The following is a 20,480-nucleotide window of genomic DNA, read 5'->3' as shown; positions in this document are numbered from 1 at the left end:
AGTTTAAAATTTGGAGACAGTATGCTGATTTCGGGATGACAAGCCTCATGGTTTAGAGAGAAAAAGTATGCATCAAAGATCCCCATATTAAAAAAGAAGTGAGGAATCAGGACAAATATTATGTTTAAAACAAAATAATTGATAATTTTAATGTTACAAAAAAAGTTAAACAAATATTATTTCTCTCAATGGCCACTATGGAATAATTGATCTGATTATGTCGAACAGATAATCTAAAATGTTCACTCATAAGGGGAGACTTTTTTATACCTTGTTTAGTGAACCCACCGCCTGCCAATAATGATGATTTTGAATAAAAATATAATTTTATTTTCGGCCAATTAATCTAATCTAATCTAATCTAATCATATTTATTTATATAGCGCCTTTCTTTGCAGATACAAAGCGCTTCTGTCCCTGGTCATTGGATCCACATGCTAAGTGTTGCTGCTGTATTCAGCGCAGGAGCAAGCAACCCCACCAGGTACCCATTTATACTCCTGGGTGGAGAGAAGCAATGCAGATAAAGTGTCTTGCTCAAGGACACAAGCGAAATGCACAGCAAGGAATTGAAACCCCGACCTCAAGGTTGGGAAACCAAACCTTTCACGCTGCGCCAAACCACTTCCACGATTACCGTACCCTCTGCCACGGAAAACTTAAAATTTCAGAATTTTCCTTTTTTTTATTACGCCTGCTGCTGCCTTGAAATCTCCAAAAAATAAGATGTATATTTCTTCCTAATTATAGAAATTGAAAGCATTTAACCATCCCTTACTACATTGTTTACATTCACCAATAAAATTTTATTTTTATTTTTTTCTCCATCTTGGATTTTTTTGACGAAACTATCTGCTAAATAAAAACTACATTTTATTTATTTTTTTTTTTTTACACCCTCCTCTAACGATATTAAAAAAAATTAGTTTCGCGAAACAAAGGATGAAAAAAGTCTCACCAAAAAGTCTTGCCTAAAAGTCATTATGTTTGGGCCTTAAATCAGGGTAGGACATAATGAACACTGTAAACAAATATACCTCAGCAATATTTTAAAGGTTTTTCAGGGATTTTTCAGTTTAAGGCTATTGTTATATATATATATATATATATGTTTTTCATTTCATTTCATTTTTTTAGACACAAGCGCCAAGGATATGCCAATAAGTGAACTTAATCACTGTCCTACGTGGCATATATAGTATAAGAACTGTTATTACCTCTTGGTAGGCTTTTCTTAAATGGAAAATAAAAAGGTAAAAAACCTATATTCCCAAAAAAAATAAACAAAGCCACTAAACAGTTTGCCATGCCATTTGAAGTTGCTAACTCTAAATATAGTTATTAAAATATATCATTTTCTATCACCAGCTTTTATTAAGCAATCAAGCTAATCATTCTCTACTAAATTTATTTTATCTAATATTTTTTTAAATTTTTTTTTTTGGGGGGGGGGATATTTTTCCTTTTTGATAATAATAGTACTGTTCTCTTTCCATTACAAATAGTGTAAGTGTACTTTAGATCTATGCACTTGAAATGAATCAAAAAGTAGGCAAGCAAAAACTGGACAAGCCAAAAGCTATTCTCCTGTATTATAAATTGATTTTCATCTATTTATTTACTTATAGAAAATTTATTACTTTGTACATTAATAAAAATAAGATGACACAAGAATACGAAACAATACTATCGTTAATAATGGGACAACATAAACTATAATACACTACATAAAAACAGCACAATAAATAAAATACAGTATAGTAAATTGAATAAAACTGTTTATTAGGTGATATTGTTTGTGCATTATATAAAGAATAGATGATAAAATATTAGAATAAAAATAATAAAATAGTTTTTTTTTTTTTTTTTAAATCAATAATGAATCTAGTCGCAGACAATTAAGGTGGTTATAAGTCTGATCCATATTTTATGTACTGTACCAATCAATAACATAAAGTTACTGACCTATTTCAAGTTCAACTTCAGTGTCATCAGTATTCCAAGGTTAATTTTGGAATTATTCATGGTGGTTATTGACAATAACAACATTCCCTATGAATGCAATAACCACAATTGAATAAATTAGGGAGTTCGTATTTTTCGTTTACCTGAAAAATCATGGTATACATTGGTTTAAAATATGGATATATTTAGATGCACTCATTATTATCCTAATTGAAAATATTAATGTACAGTAGATTGATTCATTAAAGTACAATCCCAGGGCAAAGGTCAAAATATACACCAAATGCTATGAATTATGGGATACATGAGAGAGCATAGTAACAGCTTGTGTTTTAAGAACTACTTCATGCACATTTCATTACTGTAGACATGTGCTTAATGTCGCTGAAGCTTGATTTGTCTGCAATAAATCTCAGAAATATAAATCTCTATCTGCCAACAAAGTAATTCACTTAAGCAAGCAAAGACCAGGATTTGCGATGAGTGATAACATTAATTTTGCCTGTCAGAATTGTGCTGCAGGAAAAGCGATTAAATTTACATTGTCTGCTTCAGATATCATTAAAAAAACAAAAAAACAAAAAAAAAAACTATAAAAAAAAATGCAAGATTAATCAAACATAGAATATTGGATTGAATCATATTTTAAATAAAAAAATATTATACAATTCAGTTTCTTCCTCAAATAACATTTTCTTTTTCAATTTATGGGGGTTTCAACTTCTGAGATATATAGATTTTCTAATTATTTTATACTTGTAATTTGTCATTTTACAATCAGTTTTTAGAAGTGTCATGGTGATTGGTGATAATTTATCTGCTTCCTGATTTGTTATTAAACTGTAAGGAATTCACAGGACATTATTTTGCGTGATAAGATCTTCAATCTTATGAATGAAACGCTCCTATATTGAACACCTGTTAATTTTTATACAGGTGTGATAACTAACGTTTTATGGACTCTGGCACTGCACTTTATATCACTACTTAAACTCGGGTATAACTCAATTGATCATATTTTAATCAGTACACATTGTGTGAAATCACATTCCAACTCTTTTTTAAATACAAATACATTTTATTTTCCCTTTAAAATAATAAAAAAAATTAAATAACATAGAATACAAATATGATATAGTTTGGTTATAATCACTACAATAAATAGAAGCATGATATGCATACCGCTACTTCGTTGATACTATTGCATTATATACAATATACACAATTAATATTATCAATTTATTATTTTTGTTATAAAAAAAATTATATCTATTATTTTGATTGTAAATGAACTTATTACTTAATATTTTGATATCTCATTTATTTTTTAGTATTTGTCCACTACAGTTGAACTTGCCTAAGTTGAATCCAAAATGGCACTGAAAAATTGTTTGACAGATAAAATAATAATAATAATAATTTTACAATTAAACAATACAATACAATTAAACTTACAGAATGTTAAGTAATGGATAACACAATTTGGCATGTAAAATAAGATCGACTTGGAAATTATTCAAGTTTCAAAGTTATTCAAGGCAAAGTTGACTTAGGCAAGTTGAACTGTATTTTATTTGTTTTTTACTTTTTGTGTTGTTATGTTTTTATTGTTCAAAATATTTAATTGAACCTGCTTTAATCAAAAAATGTAGTTTCAACAGTCAGTTTTGTTTTGGGTTGCAAATGTTCAGCTTTAGCTGGAACGACTAGCAATAACGTAATACAGTATAATATAAATAAATATAACAACAAACACAGTGTACTAGCACGGCAAATCTCGAACAGTTAACAAACAACGCTTTTTTATCTTACCTCCAATTTAGAGTCATCGTTTTTGGCTGCCTCTAGCTCAAGCTCGATAGTAACAAGCCACCGATCAAGATCATGTGTGTCCTTTTGATATTGATACCACTGTGGTACCACTAGTTGCATTGTATTCTTTTTTTGCTCCGCATCCCTCTTCACGGTCATCCATTGTCCCCGTAGTTTGTTCAGTTTAATTGCAATCAGCGAGGCATTTTTTGGTTCCCTTGTCCTCGCCTCATCAATGATTTGCTCGCCTCGGTTGATTAAGTCTTGAATGTCCGGCTCAAGACTTGCTATCGTCTCGTCGGTTTCCTATGAAGTAGGATTAATGTTGTTTTAAGTGTTATATAATCATGGCAGTAATCATAAAAACAATTGCATAAAGATTAGTGTGAAAAAGAAACTATGTCTACCTTCTTGGCAACAACGATGGCGACCGTCTTGACAACAATAATGAAGATCGCTCATGTTGTTCATCGTGATAATGAAGAGAACAGACACAATGATGACAATGGTGATAATGATGTTGATTTTTATTATGATGGATAATTAATGATGATAATCATTGTGTTGATAATCTTGACTATGATGGTAATCATGATTTTGTGATCTTTGATGAAAAAATGTGATAATAATGATCATGAAGGTGAGATGATGATAATTGTGATGAGGATACAATAATGAAAATTATGTTATATTATCATAATGACCATGATACAAAGATTATGGTTGATAATAATCAATGCAGATATTATAATGATAATGATGGTAATGATGATGACGATGACGACAGCAATGATGAGGACAGTGACAATTAATGGGAATGATGCTTGTGTTGCGAATGATAACGAAAATGACAATATTAATGATGGTAGCAGTAATGGTGATATTATATAGTACCATGTTGAGTATTTAGTTTAATATATAATCATAATACCAAAACAAATATTCCTACTAAATCTTTCACAAGTAGAATGTTAGTCGTTTACATGTCTCAATTTTCAATAAAGATAACAAACAGTTGTTCCTTTGATAATATTAGTAGAGTAATTCTGTCACTGTATATTCTTTACTTCATTAATCAGGACAATTCAAGCACAAAAAAACCTTCAGTAATTTATTGGATGTGTTTTTATGCACGTAAATAATGCATGTAGTTAAATTACAGTTCTTAAAGTACTGTAAACACATTTAAACTGCCAAAAAGAATTGTTGATGGAATTTTTTTTTATTTGACTTCGATCAGGGAGAGATGTTACTGCCCTATCTCTTCTTAAAACACCCAACAAGTTGCCAAGTTGTAGGAGGTAATGTACTCTTCACATGTAACCTAGTATTAAACCATGAAATCATTACATTTTCCAAGCTGTCCAGAGGCTTTGGCATAGGTAAAAAGTATCAACAAGACTTTTGCTTTTTCATCCCTACTTGTCATCAAGAGAATTTTACACAAATAAATGTTATGCCAGGTATTAATGCTCCAGACTAAAATAGGAGCTCTATTTTTATATACCTCTGTTCTATAAGTGAGTAAATGTGACCCAAGCTCACAAAAGGGCCAAAACACATCATTTACTTTAAAATGACAGTTAAATGAACTCAATCGAGTATCTGGAAGCAAAGTTATGACCGTATGAATAATCGTCAGGTTTCTATTCATTTTTCACTAACTCCCATCTGAAAATGGCTGAATTTTACCTCTTACAGTTATAATTTTAAACTCAAACTTAAGGAATAGTAAGATTAATAGTTATACATTATTTATTACAAAAAACCCAATTCGCACAAAATTCATGTTCTACAGCCTATTATGGCTATGGAGGCTTGTTTCTCAATATAGTGCAGTGCGAGTTTACAGCCCTTTTGTGATTTTGGGTGACGAATATTAAGAATTAACACCTATAATTTAAAAAAAAAAAAAAAAAAATTAAATTATATATATATATATATATATATATATATATATTTAAATTAGTATTAGGATAATGCATTTAAATCTGAAAACAATTCAATTTCTATTAACACAGCAATCTACATTTTTATGTAACTCACCAATATTGTGTTTTCAAGATCATTTTCAAAATCTTCTCGTTTTAGGTTACCATCAACTAAACGATTGTCAAACAGATTAATAGCAAACAATGTCTGATCCAAAATCTCATTGAACTCGGTAACGTAACTCATTTCACCTTGTGAGTTTTGGTCTTGGTGACTTTTCTGAGCATTTTCACTCTGGTCTTTCTCCGATTCCATCTTATTAAAAAAGTCTTCTAATGTGGTGCTACACTCCACTGGTTTTGTATTTGTCATCTCAATGCATTCGTTAATAAGCTGTGGCTCATTATCAAGCGCTTCTAATGGTGCTGATTTTTCAAGTTTCATTTCAATGGGAATAATCTCAACTGATTCAACTTCATTTTCAATGGAATTCTCAATGTTATTCTCAACAGGAGACAACATCATCTCCTCGATTTCATTTTCATCAACAACCATTTTGTTCCCAATAACAATGCTGTCATTGGCAGTTAAATCTTCGTAACCATCACGTAGTGACTCTGAGAAATTGTTTGGCATGACAACCAATTGAGCCTCCTGGACGTCCTCGATCTCCATCCCAACAGGTTCCTCAAGGTTCGTAGCAGCAGTCACTCGAGCCTGCTCCTCTTTCAGGCTCTCCTCGGCTTCCAACTCAGCAACTAGCTGCTTCTGTACTGCTATCTGATCCTGAAGAAAGAATTTGGAAAAAGTTATCGGGCCTGTTTCTACTGGAAAGAAATAATTGATTAAAAATCACTTTTTTGAAAAATCGCTTTTATTCTCGCAGTAGAAACGGGACCAGTTTGAAAAAAGCGATTAAAAAAAGTCGATTAAAAACACGCAATGGATAATTGTGCTGATGAGCACAGCCGAAAAACATTTGCCTTCTCGCCCCAGATCGTATCTTACTCCTCGTCATCATGACAGAATGAGAAAGATACTATCTTATACAGTTAGGAAAACAACGTGTTGTATATACAAAATGGTGACGTAAATTTCCGTCATGAAAACCGATTTTCGAAAAATCAAAAAATGCAGTTGCAACGCCAGCAGGCTGTCTGGAATTCATTAAAAAAACGGTTTAAAAAAATTGATTATTTGTGTTTATCAGTAGAAACACACCCATAGTCAAAATAAGATGACACAAAATTCATTACAACAGAGGTTAAAAGTAGAATCTCAATGTCAACAAGTAACTACATGCATGTACAAATATAAAGTTCAGAGATAATGTACTGATAAAAACGGAACTAAGGCTCTATATGCTCCGTCAAAACCAATCAGAGATGTGAGGAAGTAAGAATGTTTACATTTTCAGCAAACAGGATTATTAATGAAAATTGAAATTATAAAATCATCTAAATGAGAGTGTGGCCTTACTGAAAAAAAATGTTCAAAATGAAGCTTATAAAATCTGTACACTTACTGAACCACCGATAATTGCACCAAAAAGACAGACCAAAAATTAGAAGATCCAGAATGAATAAAACCCAGAAATCTGAATCATCAACAAGGAAATGAAAGAAAGGCCTAAGTACAAGATAATGCTGCACCCAAATGGAACTGGTAACTAGGAAGTTTGTTGAAGTAGAAAGAAAGGGTGAGGATAAAGAAAATATGCAAAGAGCTTGTGCACCAGATGATTAACTTTGTTACTATAATCTTCACTTGATAAACAAACTTGAGTCAGGAATTCTAAACAGAAACAAACAACTTTATTCTGACAATTATCAGTTCAGCAGCTGATTGATGACACTTAGAGGTTAAAAAGGCATTGTTTTATACAATCACATTGTGCATAGTACATGAATCAAACTAGTTTATTATCATTTTTTTAATTCTTAATTAGTTTTAGTTTGCTTAGGGAGTTTGATTTAGCACGAAAAAAAAAAAGCTCATTCATCTTTCATCCATTCCATGTATATATTCTTTATGAAGCTTTTAATTAAAACCATGAATTAACTCACCTATTACAAGATGGAATGATGCTTTATGAACTAAAAAAATTAATGAAGTGACAAAAATATCCTAATAGAGGTGGGGAGAGGTGGGTGGGAGAGGGAAGGGTTGGTGGGTGATTCCACATTCTATCAAATCTTGCAGGGATTGTGGAGTACTTAAAAGTCATTATATACATTTTTTTTAATAAGGACACATTTTATAAAAACAATGAGGCTGAAGTTGCATAAACATTAAGAAGAAAATGAGATTGACGCTGAGGAAAAATGTCAAATGACTTTTCATAAAAAAAAGAAAATAGAAAACCAACAAATTTTATGAGTCTGCACCTTATTTGTATTAGGTGTGACCATGTAATACATTTAAACACACAGTACAGTTATATACTGCTGTACAATAATAATTTTCTATGTTTGAAAATTATGTAAAAAATTAGAACAAATTAAGAACATTTGGAACCTGCAATCGGTAAAAAAAAATAAGAACACTGAGCCTGGGCAAAATTTTACTGGTTCTTATAAAAAAATGTGTAGTTCATTAAGTAAGGAGATTAATAAACTTGATGGAAATATAAAAACACTTATAAAAAAGTAACAATCCTAGATGAACAATGGACAGAAATGTGTAAATATAAAGTAACTTGATACATTTATATTCAATATACATCTTTATCATATAACAAATTTTAAACGCCTGTTAAAATTGCATTAATAAAATTAATAATATGTGAAATAAATTCATACTATAAAAAAATAAGTAACTGAATCAAAGTAACAATTTTTATAGCTAAAAAACATGTATCACCAACTGTTGTCATAAAACAATATTAATCACATAAAAATATATGTACACAATTACAATTAAAATAACTTAATATAACTTATAAAATAAAAAGTATAAAAAGTTTTAATAGAAAACAATCCATGCGCGAGTCCTTCACCAGTCTGTGTCGCACAAATACATGTTCGTCTTCTGGAAAAATGCCTGAAAAACCATCTTAAAATATATTTACTTATTTTTTAATTTTTTCGACTGGATAGCATTTTAGTTGTGCAGTACTGCTTTTCAAAATGGTCCAGTTTTCTTAACAATGTTAAGAATATAAACAGAAGTAAAATATTAAACAGAACAAAAAAGTATCAAAAATAAAAGAAAAAACATTGTATATGGCACGATAAACATTCAAAAAGTTTAAATTGCAAATAACCTTATTATAAAACTTCAATCTTGAAGTAAATTAGGACAAATGTTATTTTTGAAATTGACTATGGTCATATTAGTTGCATTTTTCTGATTTCATTTGGTAGATTATTCCAAAGTTTTCCCAGTTTGGTACTACTAAGTTTTTACTGCTTTGACTTAGAGTGCAACTGGGATTGACATCATCAAAATAAGTGAACCACCAGTGGTGAAAAGGGAATAGTAGTATCTGCAGACAATATTTTGCCATATATGTCACAGAAGGAAAATGATATGATCGAAGCTAGTAAATTACTAAAATCTACCTTCATTAATTTATTTATCATCTATTTGTCAATTTACATTAGACAACACACACACATGTTGATGCCCCACAAGGGAAATGAGCCATGGTCTCTCTTAAAACTTGACTGTTTATTGTGCTAATCTGAAACTGTGTCTTGGAGTTGTATGGTGTAATTGATTACAAGGCTAACAAGATATATTTCATTGGAATTTATAGTACACTGTAAATTAAGGTGAAAATATATATGTTCATGAATGCTTAAATTAGTTTGATATTAGTATTTTTTTTTTTTATTATTTACAGAAATTCAGTCTGTCATTTGTGAGAAAAGTAAAACAACTATGACAATGATATAATTATAATTTATTAAAGTATAGACTACTGTAGACAAAAACAACCTTGTTGGATTTACCAAGAATTGGAGTATTTAAAATACATCAAAGACTCGGATAAAAATGTTGATAAGTTGGATATAATGAACATTTAATAGACCGAATTATCGATCGACACTGTTCGGCTATTAGTGGGTATTTGAACCAAAACAAACGCACAAAAGATAGGCGATCTACACAGTAATTTAAGAAAATAGCCTTTACTAAAATGTCTCATACACGCTTTGTGTGTAAAGTTGAGCGTGATTTAAATTAACAGAAACTATTGTTACATGTTTATGAATGTAACATCATCTTTTCTCTACGATTGTGTTTGCCAAATGTGAAATATAACGAGAATAAATCGTACTATTTTGGGAATAAAACATACATTGGTCATGTCTGCCTGTGTTCCAGCACGACGACGACAGCGGTGTATTCACTTTCAGTGAATCATGGCGTCGGTCGATGAATGTGCTTGTTGCAAAATTCATGAAATGTGTTGTACTTGCAGATTTCAAGGAGAGTTAAGTTATTCAAAATTATTGAATAATGTTCCTAAATTCACACCAATAAAACAAAATGACTGACGACAGCATGGAGCTGAACGTTTACAGTCAGGCCTCACTCAATCATCACATCCAGCCATGTCGCGTTGTCGTGCAATAAGTGTCAGGGGCCGAGGCCTAGCCTGTAAAAACTCTACGTATATTTAACTTAATTTTACATGAAAATCAAATCAAACATCTTCTGATGGTTCTATGAACCTTCCTTAACCTACCAATGTTTTAAAAAGTATCTTACCACATACTTTGGATTTTTTGGCTTGTTTTCCTGGCCCATACAAAACTCCAACATTATAGAATAGGAATTTCAGGCTTGTTTACAATTTTATACCCACTCGACCAAATTGTGATGACGTCATCTTTCGTCGCTAATTCGGTCTATTAGTTAATATATTGTGAATTTGAGGTCAAATGAAGAACTCTACAATCATTAAAACAACCTAAAATTACAGGTTACTGTATATCTAAGGTGTTGTTGTATCACCTATGATTTTACTTACCTTAACTCGTCTGCAAACTTCCTCCCATTTTTGGTTTAGCGCAATGAGCTCTGGTTCAACTACTCTACGACCTTCGCCCCCACCTTGCATAAGCTCCATGGCTTCATCTCTTGTCTCTTCAACACGTACAACTAGTTCATTTGCCTCATCTTGCAGTTTCTATAGCAACAAATTACAATCATTTAATTACCATGATAATATAACAAGTGTCTGATCTATAAGGTTTTGTCAGTGAAGAAAATCTTGGAATTTGGCAAAGAACAAACTAATTATCTGAAATTATATGGCAAGAACTCAACTAGTACCCTAACTACACTGGTGTCATTACATTAATGTTTATTGACAGTCCCTTTAAAATAAGTGGTATAATCCACTGGGTTGTGTGTTACAATCATTGAATGAAAAATTCATTAAAAAAATACAATGCAAAGAGAAAATAATATTTAGAAGCAGTATATTTGAATACTTTATAGGATTTTATATATCATAACTTTACTATTACTTGATTTCATAAAATTCATGTACTATCGTTAAAACGCTTTGCATACGAGCATATAAGATAAATAAGCAATGGTATAATCAAGCTTAAATACTTGACTAAAACATTACTAAACAGTAATAATCATTTATTTAAAACAAATTTTAGACATTATTAAATACTACTAAACACTTGTTAACATAATGGAATACTTGTAATAATGTATACCTTGTACTTATTAATCTCTTCTGGTGCGGCCTTATCTTCTCGGGACAGCCTGTCAGACGTACGCAAAGACTTCTCCACCGCTGTCAACCACAATCGTATGCTACTCACGTTGCTTTTTAGCGTGTTGATGCGATCCTGGTGCTCCTGTTAAACGAAACACAGATATTATGATAAACTTAGGGAAAGCGGTTTATACCTAGACAGTCATCATATTGGCCAGCTTATTAGTAATTTTGTTCAGTGGCATTCATCCAACATTTATTACACAATACGCCTGGTAAAAACATTAAGGGTGTTTATTGCAAAATTATCGAAAATTAATAGGAATATCAGATATACTATAATATCCAATGGCAAATGTACAATTATGCTACTGTAGATAAGATAGTGCCTATGTTGTATTCAATGTAAAACATCTGGCTATTAGCAACAAATGTTGCTATCTTTTTGTTACATCTATCATAGGAGACAAAAAACAAGGCATTTGTAGGCATTCATTGAATAATTCATTTGTAAATTTTTTTTTTAATTTATACCTAATTAATTTAAGTCAACATAGCACAATTTTATTTTCAACCAATAACAATTACAATGAAAACACAAGTTTTTGTTTAGATTTGTTATACAAAATCATATGATCTATCATCATACTAAACCAAAATTATGAATACATTTTTTTTTTCAACAAAGAGAAACTCGCCGCTTACAGGAATAAACAAGCACTTTATGAAAATCTATAATCCATCTATTATACCTAAATGAAAAACGATGAAGTTTTTCAATTATTTATTATTTATTTATAGAAATTGAAATTTTTTGAGATAAATTTTATTGATTTTTGAGAATAACTTTTATATATTGTTTTCTTGTAATTGTTTTTAAAATTTTTTAAAAAATATGCTTTATCATTGTGCTTTCTGTATTTTACTGTTATCACTGTATATGTTTTGTGTTTGTTATGAGGGCCTCTTTGAGTCAGCCTCGCTTTAAGAGCCACCCTCATAAAAGAAAGTTGAATAAATAAATAAATAACGACTGACAAAAACAAATATTTAATCTGAGTCTGAATGTAATGCTTAAGGAGTACAAGTTCACATAACTTGAATTGTAATTCGACTGCAATTTCATACTTTGATTTTGTATATTACGAAAATGACAATTGTAATCGAAACCACACTTTTCAATGTAAGAATCAATTCATGGTTTGCAAAACTTTAATAATTATAGTACTTTATTCAGAATAATCAATAATACAGCGGGCAGATAGTTCTCATAAAAAAAATAAAAATTCATTGAAATTCATGAATTCCAACAAAGAAAAAAAAAACAATTATCAAAAATAAAAATTCATTGAAATTCATGAATTCCAACAAAGAAAAAAAAAACAATTATTAAACACATTTACAGTAATTCAGTTAAATGTAATGAATACCAATGGGCTAGAGCAAGATCGAAGCAACTTTGATTTTTTTAAATATTAACATTTTTCTGTGATTATTTTAATCATTTATATGCTGTTTCATATTTGGCTAAATTAACCAACATTTATCAAACAGAGGATATCATCTTGTCTTGGATTCTTTGTTAAAAAGGTGCATATAGAAATGTCTATATTAATATTATCAATAAAAGCTACATTCCTATTCAATTTTTTATTTGTTTAGAATTGAAATAAACATATTTCCTCATAATAGAAAAAACTAGGCCGTATCTTGGGTTTGTCTTTATTCGAGAAAACAGAAATTTTAGGCTTTGAATCCAAGTGGTAATACACATTGCTGTTGAAGGTGGTTTTATGTTTTCAAATGGATGTACTAACCATAGTTAATGTGTATTTATATAATATTAACACACTTAACAAATGTACACATTTAATTAATATGTTATCTATTTTTTACTCTTTAAAAAATAAACCAAAAAACTTAAATCTATCTAATGATTGATTTTTTACAAATTGATATTTTTATGATTTATTGATTATTGAGAATAACTTTCTTATTGTATTGGTTTTTTTTTACAATAGATCTAAATTTTATCAAGAATCTATTTTAAAATAAATAAAAAAAAAATAAATAAATAAATAAATAAATAATTCTAGTAACAACCATGTTTCACCATGGAGGAAGGAATCTTTCCTAAATGGTTGCACCAACATGTTCTCAAAACTATCAGTAAACAAGTGAGTGTCTCTCAAGATACGACTTGGTGGCATTAAAATTTTAACAACTTCCTGAGTAAAACTATGTGCTATTAGCAGTCTAGTGCGTATTCCTTTTTATGTTGCACCGTCACCGCATTTAAAACAACAATTTTACAAGATACGAGCGTGTTGCATTAACTATATAGCCAATTCCGGTCTTACAACCTTCTATACTTAATTATTATTTTAAAGAAATACCTGCCAATTGGAGATTAAAATATGTTCAAAAATATGGGACACTGTTAAGCTTCCTAGAAATATGTGCTTTAGGAATTACATTAATAAAACAAATTTTAAATGCTACATTTATTTTTAACTTTGATATCAGAAACCTCTCCATCAGTGATATGGAAAATAATAAAATATGTTTGTATGTGAGCTGGAATCAGCACCTGACCTGTAAACAGCGGGAATTGGGTTGTAATCCTGAAGGATGAAAATGTTTTTCTCAAAAGTGTATTATTATTCAGACTACATTATCATAACATAACATATCTTAAAGTTGCAAAATTTGTGAGTTAAATTTTGTTAGAATTTGAGTAACAATATTGTTATTCAATAAAATATATTGTTCTTTTAACAATAAATTTGGAATAATGTTGAATCTGGTGTCTGATTTTAAATCAAACAGGAACTTATTATATGTATTTTCAACCGTTCCAGACTTCGGGAGAGAATGTAACGCAAAATGTTCAGAACACGACTTGATTACGTTGTAGGTTCTACATCTTTGCAATACGAAAGCTCCCTAATAGTCCACCTTCAAGGGCAATTTATACTACAGTACCAGAATGTGACAGCCTTCCTCTGCTGCTGGACAATTTTAACCTTCACTAGTACGAATCAACCACCATGTGATACAAGTCGTCCAAAGCCAAAACTACGTACCTTTATTGCATTCTTCCTCATCAGAATCTTTTCTTGGAAGTCTGCATACTGTTTTTCTAACTGAATGACATCTTCTTGCAAAGGCATCATCGTATCACACTTGCTAAGTCTTGACAACTTCTCCGACACATCCCTCATCTCATTCAATTTAGGTTTACATTTTCTTGACTCAAACTCCAGTTTCTGAATCAAAGCAAATATTCCAGTATAAAATAAACCTTGGTTTTTTTTATTTATAATAAAATAAAGGCATCTCCAATACAGCAATATCTTTCCTATTTTATTTTTTTTTCATACTACCCTTCATGTGGACAAAAAAAGCTGATATTAAATAAGTGTGTGGGAGACAGACTAATGTTTGGGTTATGGGCTCAGGGTCCTGGGATTTTAATTTGAAATCTCACAACAATAATTACACTTCTGTTCTTTGGCAATTAAGGTACAGGCATCTCAACCAAAAAGAAATACATAGGGACATGATTGAAAATGATACTATATATGCTAATGCTACATGGTATTCCACAAAGATTGGAGATTTAATCATAGCTAGAAATGTTCCGCAAGAATAATGCAGCATAGACAGCAGCATATCTCAAGCAGGCAAACAGGTAGCCAATGAGTAATCCGACTTACCTCCATCCACTCTTGTTCTTCCTTTAAATCGTCTGCAATTTTGTTCAGCGATTCCCTTCGATTCAACTCATCTCCGACAGTTTTCATCCATTCACTTAATGCAATCACTTCCTTCTTGAGTTTGCGCGATAGCTTCAGTGCTTTCTCTAGTTCCTGCTTTCCTTCTGTTACTCGTTTTCCGAGAACGTTGTACAGCTGCTTCAGTCCGTTTAATCTCTCTGTCAACTCGGCAGGGTTCTCCAGCTGACGCTTCTCGACAATGTTTCGGCCGGATTTGATGACCCATTCTACTTCGGCTTTCACCTCGCTTAATGTCTTGTAAAAGCCCTTTAGGTAAAATCAAATTAGAGAAATTTGTTATAATTTTATTTCTTTGTTTTATGAAATTTGCCTCACTTAATGTTGTTTAGAAGCCCTTTAGGTTCAATGGATTCATGAAATTAAACAGGGTAATGTTTTCTTAAAATAAAATAAATGTGTTGATATTAATATAGATTACATGAACATTGAATGATAATCTTTTATACTGAAAAAGTCACTTGAAACATCATAGGACATACAAACGGTGTACAGAATATATAATCATTGACTAATATAAACAAAAATATTACATTTTAATGGGGGGTAGTTAAATAATTCACTCCTATTCTTACTCATTCATACAATATATACTGGTATTAACATAATTAAATATGTACATCAGTGTATGGTTTACGATTAATTTATATTTCCATTTAATTTTGCCAACCACAATCATTTCTCTCTCATCAAATACATCTTTCTGTGTATATCATGTATTTACAGTAGTTCAACAAACAGCATTGTATTAGAAAATTCTGTCTTCTACTCTCGAAAATTACATACGCTTCATCAAAACTAGGTCAGCATAAATAATAGTGTTAAATAAAGACGGTACTACTAACATAAACCTAACCACGTCACTAAGCTAAAATGGGGCATTAAAAAACTAATAGCGTTATATGACCAAACTTGTGCAATTGTTTCGCCCAGTGCATATGTTCATGACAACCGTGTCATCAAATCTCTTAAATCCGCTCAAACAGCTCTAAAGTATGCTTCATAAATCAATACACCATTAAATTGAATATTCAAAATCAATCTGAAATTTTAAATATCAAACAACTCAAGCCCCCGGCAGAAGGCAGAATTCAGCGGGGTGGGAAAAATTTACATAATGAATTCAATTACCATGCAGGCATCGAGCTGCGTTTGAATGACCTCAGGTTCACAATTTTTGAGGTCAAGGACCTTTATTCCCTCATTGACACGCTCTAGGATTTCTTTAACATGCAGCATTTTTGGTTCGAAGTCAGCTGGTTTTTGGAACTTACGAAACTTAAACTGCAACTCATCAAGGTTTTTCTGTAGAAAAAATAGTCAAAAAATTATACTAATATGACATTTTACAATATTCAGTATTTTGACAATGTCACCAGACATGAAGAATGAATGTGACCTGTGTAGTAATGTGAAGGGTTAACGGCCTTGTTGGTATTAAGCGCTATATAAATATAACATGTTATTAGTATTGAAATTTGAGAATGTAAAACAAAATCAATATTCCAATAATTAAATGTTTAACACACTTTGTGAACTATTTTGCTGCCATGGAGAGGGGGTGCAGGGGGGTGTATCTGCAACCCCCGCACCACTTCCAGCCTACGCCAATGAATCATGGCAGCTCATGGGAAAGACATGTAAAATCACCTTTATCCTTAAATGGCATCCATCATTCTTCACTTACCCTAAGCATGTCTATCTGCTGCTGCATCCTATGGGAGGCGCCCTCGTGCGTCTGCTCTATGAGACCATGAGCCCGGCTATCGATGTCATCATAATCAGTCTCTCTAGATGCAAACTCTAACCTCAATTGCTAGGGGAGCAGACAACAAAGGAAGGTTTTGATATCACTGTACAGATTCAATATACAGTACAGTTAATTGCTCAAGGGAAATGGTATTTTACAAATGGACTCAACTAAAATTTTATCAAAATGTCTGGTTTTATTAGTAACTGTCGGATAATGCTATAGGGAGGAAGTAATGCAGTTTTTTTTTACATAGTACTGTAATATGATATGTTTCAGGAGAATTTCTAAATAGTAAATCAAGTAGACATAAAAAGCTGACACAAAAATGAATAATTTGCATCAGTACATTTTGAAAATTAACAGACAAGAAATTAAAAAAAATCACAGATTACTACGGCAAAAACCCTTCTTGGTAAAATTGAAAAGATTTACAAGTAAATCTGTAATTAAACCTTTTGTTTTATGATTGCTGATGTTAAATCACCATCACTATGGACAGCACAGTTAGAACTATGAATTGGCTTATAGTCTATGTAAAGACTCGGTGGCTATGCCGTCAAACTATAAGATAAGACTGGAGCTGTGACATCACCTTTAAATCCTACAGCACTTTCATGAGTTCAACTCTGAAAAGAAAGCTTTTTCTCTCAACTATTCAAGGACTTACTTAGGATAAATAATAAAAAATTATTGTGTAGGCCACGCCCGACCGACCCAAAATGTTCCAATTTGATAGTAGGCATTTTAGTTTTTTTTTTTTTACATTGAAAAATATTTTTTTAATGTGCGTAAAAAGTCTGGAATAGGCCATCTTGCGACGGTAGGAGATGCAACAGTGTTATTAAGCAATCGTTTTGCTCTTCAATATAGATTTAAAAATGGTCTTTGTTGTATTTTTGTGTATTTTCAACTTTCTAGGCATAAAAAAATTTTGGTAAAAATAAATAAAATAAAAAAAAACCTTTTCCTACTGACCTACCCATTTTTTGGATTTTCTTCAAAACATGGCAAACACAAGAATTTTGTTTTATTGGCCTTATACAGCAATAAGGGGTTCCAAATAACCAGATTTGCTTAATACACAATACTTTTTTTTATGCATTCCTATAGAGTACTACAGTGTTATGTCACGATACAACGTGATACTACTCCATTGCTATCATTGCAAAATGAGTTCAACTGGACGCTATTATCTCCACTGACAAACCAGTGATCCCAATTTCTAACATAATTATTAAGATGTTTTATCTTAGTTTTTCTTTGTAAATTTTTAATTGATTAAATTTGTGTTCGATAACTAATATAATGCAAGCTTTATTGATTGAAGTTATTCAGGCGTAATGGACGGTAACCAACGTCTGGTTGGCGACAGAGGGCGCCACCTGGTGTGGTGACGACATGACTGTGGTAATCTATTTATTTCAGCAATATTTACAGTACTACTCTAACTTCTTCATATTTTTAGGGAGTGGTTCATATGGTTACATGGCTGTTTAACAACCCTACTGTTTCTGGTTGTGGTTTTGTTTAACCAAATTAAAGGAATATTGTATTGTGTTATCCATTTTTTAGAGTGAAACAAATTTTATTAATTTACTTGATACCGTATCAATTATTTGGCCATAAAATGAAAGGGGGAGACTAGCAGAACATAAAAATACACAATACCTGTACGTATAAACTTAATACAACTAGAAACCTAATGGAACGATATTATACAGATATTGCCTGCTTAGAGGTGTAATATAACATTTGATATCCCCGAGGGAATTATATTTTTTTCGAAGAAATATATTTTCCCGAAGCGCATAGCGCTGAGGGAAAATATAGTCCTGAGAAAAAAATATAATTCCCAAGGGGATACCAAATGTTAATATTACACCGATAAAAAAGGCAATATCTGTTATATTACATAGCCAAACATATATCGTTTAGCCTAAAATTCACTGTTTGCTCTCCTTACCTAAGCGTAAAATGACCGAAAAATGTAACGCGTTGAGCTCCGTTGTGAAATTTTCAATATGCAAAAGTAGGCCTAGGTCTAGACCTAATTTGATGATTCCTTGACCTTACAATATTCACTGAGTGGGCCTACATTAACGGATGAATTCACAACAAATTTTGTACACCGAGAACCCTTTTCGTCAATAATTCTATCCAATTCGTCTTCTTTGAGAGATTTAAACTTATTCGAAGTCGCCATTTTCGAAGCGCTAGGCTTTCCACATTCACAATTCATGAGCGATCGATCGTGTGCTCGACTAGCAATTCACTGCGGGTGTAATCCGGTGAAGTCGGAGACCGGTCACTTTTCAAAGTTATATTTCCCTATGGGAAAATATAACGTTTTTGATCGTCGTAGCGCTAGTCACGTGATGGCATTTCAACCAATCACGTACTCGTATTTACATAGGCTATGTAATATAATAATATATATATAGTATTATGGTGTATGCCTACATATATTTCTTTTACCTCAAATTCCTCAGGGACATCAGTGGCAGAGATCTTTGAGGCTAGCCTGCCCATAAGTGTCTTGTCAACAGTGGTGATCCAATTCTGTAGGGAGAGCATGTCCCTTTCCAATCTCTGAAGTAACTGTACATTTGTTTCTAACGTTGATTGTCTTCGCTTTGCCTAATGAAAATAATAAATTTTTATATGGTGATGTCCTACATCTACAAACAACACAGGGGTTTCAGCAAGTACAGTACATTACTGCTACTGTATTACCCCTAGTAGTGCAAGCCACATGGATGACACGGTCGGTATAAGTATGTGTTTTAAAGAACCAAATGTTGTGAATTCGAATCCTATCTTGGTATTCATTTTTTTTTTAAAGACATTTTATTTAGTTTTTTTTTTTTATTTTAAGACATTTTAATTTTGTACATATGAACATTCTAAATAACATTTTTTTTTGTACAAATAAACATTCTAAATATTTCAACATTTCTACCTTATTAAATCATAATACTGAATCATTCCAAAAAATGAATTGATATACGAAATAAGATACAGGTCTCCCTCCAATTAAAGACCACCTCCAATTAAACACCACTTTTCTGTTGTCCCGTTTGAATTCCTATCTTTTAACATCAGTTGTTTTCTCCAATTAAAGACTAACTCTATTTAGTGACCAAAGATAATGGTTTTGGTGGACCCAAATGAACATTTTTCCTGCAATTAAAGACCACTATAAAATAAATAGTGAAGTTAATGCTATTTTTGTGTCCACACAAGGTGCTGACCCCAGAACCTCACTGTTGTTCTTCTTCTTGTATAATCTTTTAAAATCATAATTATTTTATTGTATTTCAATTTGTAGTAAATTTAAATGAATTAGGATCCTTTGTAATTTCTTGTTATTTTCTTTTTTTTTTATTTTTTCTGTTTTTGACTTACTTTCTGTATAATTCAATCGATGCTTAGGGAGCGTCGCCAAATTATCCTACCGCGGTAAGCCTTAATCTACCGCACCGCGGTAGACACAAGGCTGTATATGCAGAAAATTTGCATATCACATTGCATA

At 31.4% G+C, this 20,480-nt stretch overlaps 1 protein-coding gene across 10 annotated transcripts in view; it reads right to left on the bottom strand.

Annotated features, from left to right (window-relative positions):
• Nucleotides 1–20,480, bottom strand: part of LOC117123299 (dystrophin-like) — a 271,629-nt gene that overhangs the window by 150,956 nt on the left and 100,193 nt on the right. For all 10 annotated transcript variants that reach the window (XM_033269187.1, XM_033269186.1, XM_033269185.1 and 7 more), the window contains 9 exons: nt 19,424–19,585; nt 16,883–17,011; nt 16,327–16,500; nt 15,118–15,444; nt 14,485–14,667; nt 11,397–11,540; nt 10,691–10,849; nt 5,824–6,495; nt 3,778–4,083 (listed from right to left, as the gene is read on the bottom strand). In XM_033269187.1, the coding sequence (XP_033125078.1) occupies nt 3,778–4,083; nt 5,824–6,495; nt 10,691–10,849; nt 11,397–11,540; nt 14,485–14,667; nt 15,118–15,444; nt 16,327–16,500; nt 16,883–17,011; nt 19,424–19,585 (2,256 nt within the window). The remainder of the gene's footprint in view (nt 1–3,777; nt 4,084–5,823; nt 6,496–10,690; nt 10,850–11,396; nt 11,541–14,484; nt 14,668–15,117; nt 15,445–16,326; nt 16,501–16,882; nt 17,012–19,423; nt 19,586–20,480) is intronic.

Source organism: Anneissia japonica, unplaced genomic scaffold (assembly GCF_011630105.1).
Source record: "Anneissia japonica isolate Jap-2015-1 unplaced genomic scaffold, ASM1163010v1 scaffold287741_len385558_cov193, whole genome shotgun sequence".
NCBI lineage: Eukaryota > Metazoa > Echinodermata > Crinoidea > Comatulida > Comatulidae > Anneissia > Anneissia japonica.
This window is presented reverse-complemented; position numbering and strand designations above follow the sequence as displayed.